We start from the raw sequence: 1,193 nt of genomic DNA, 5'->3' as shown, positions 1-1,193 counted from the left end.
TTATTATACACAGTCTATTGATGATTAGACTTTTAATGTTTTTAAGCTCAAAAAATGATGATCGTATTATACTTGAGATTGTATTATACATGAATAAATACAGTATCTCAAATCTATTGAAACTGAGAGTGCATCTGAAGTGTCCGAGTTTGTGTGTGAAACGTCCTCTACCTGCCACGGTTGAGCATTTAAAACACCCACAGTGCAGCATCCTCCTACCTGCATGACATATGTTTATACACATTTCAGTTCAGAAGAAATCTTACTCACCCCAGCCGCAAAGCCTAAGCTTCCATCCAAGATTYGCTTCTGGAAAAGGCAGACAAGAGGAGAGAATGTGTACAGGTCAAGAAAAATCGATAAGTTGAAACCGTGACAGCATAAAAGCAAACAMCCAGTTAACCCCTTTCCCCTGACTTATCTGACAAAACTGCTAAATGTCTCAAAAGTCTGAGGTAAAGCTGGACAAAAGAACAGTTTTAGCAGCACTGCCATTCTGGGCTGAAACAGTCGATAGAAAGTTTTTTTTTAACAAGTGCTATAACACAAATCAGTTGCTTGTGACAGTTACTAAAGCCTTCAGGCAGCTGAAACTATAAAAGAAAAATGTACTCCTAAGCTGCATTTATAAGCTGCATTCATATAAATATAAATCCTTTTCTGATGTAGAGTAGAATTAGAAGAACAAAAATATGCCTAAAACCCGAAAGAAATTTTTTTGCACACAACATTCWACACACATTGACAAAGCAAAAACAAGGGACTGTAGTAGTTTTTTCAGAAGGCATTAGATCCCCTTTCTTTTTTTGCAATTTTGTTGCAGCCCGATGCTACAAAAATGTTGAATACCAGTTATTATGCAATTATTTTAAATTTATTGAAAAGAAAAGCTGAAAAATCTAATTTCCAGGAGCATTCAGATACTTCATTTWGTATTATGTTGAAGCATTTTGGGCAGTAGTTCCAGCCTCGAGTCTTCCWAGGTTTGATTCAACAACAGGGGTCAGCATAAGCGTTATTTAAGTTGTCCAAGTCAACCTACTTTCRTTTCAGACAAGCAGATTCCACCTCTTGGTTGTCCAWTGGACAACCAAGACAAACAAATATAACTAGATAACGCATAGCGGTAACTTAATGACCCCCGCATGCAGAAATGCACTGGAACACAGAAGTCTTCATTCCTAATAAATGTC

General features: G+C 36.9%; 1 protein-coding gene across 2 annotated transcripts in view; it reads right to left on the bottom strand.

Annotated features, from left to right (window-relative positions):
• The window catches only part of slc39a11 (solute carrier family 39, member 11), a 237,177-nt gene that overhangs the window by 222,780 nt on the left and 13,204 nt on the right, over nucleotides 1–1,193 (bottom strand). For both annotated transcript variants that reach the window (XM_014021884.1, XM_014021885.1), the window contains exon 3: nucleotides 271–309. In XM_014021884.1, coding sequence (XP_013877338.1) covers nucleotides 271–309 — 39 coding nt within the window. The remainder of the gene's footprint in view (nucleotides 1–270; nucleotides 310–1,193) is intronic.

This window comes from Austrofundulus limnaeus, unplaced genomic scaffold, assembly GCF_001266775.1.
Source record: "Austrofundulus limnaeus strain Quisiro unplaced genomic scaffold, Austrofundulus_limnaeus-1.0 Scaffold309, whole genome shotgun sequence".
In the NCBI taxonomy this organism is placed as follows: domain Eukaryota; kingdom Metazoa; phylum Chordata; class Actinopteri; order Cyprinodontiformes; family Rivulidae; genus Austrofundulus; species Austrofundulus limnaeus.
The sequence above is the reverse complement of the archived record's forward strand: the minus strand, read 5'-3'. Positions and strand labels throughout refer to the sequence as shown.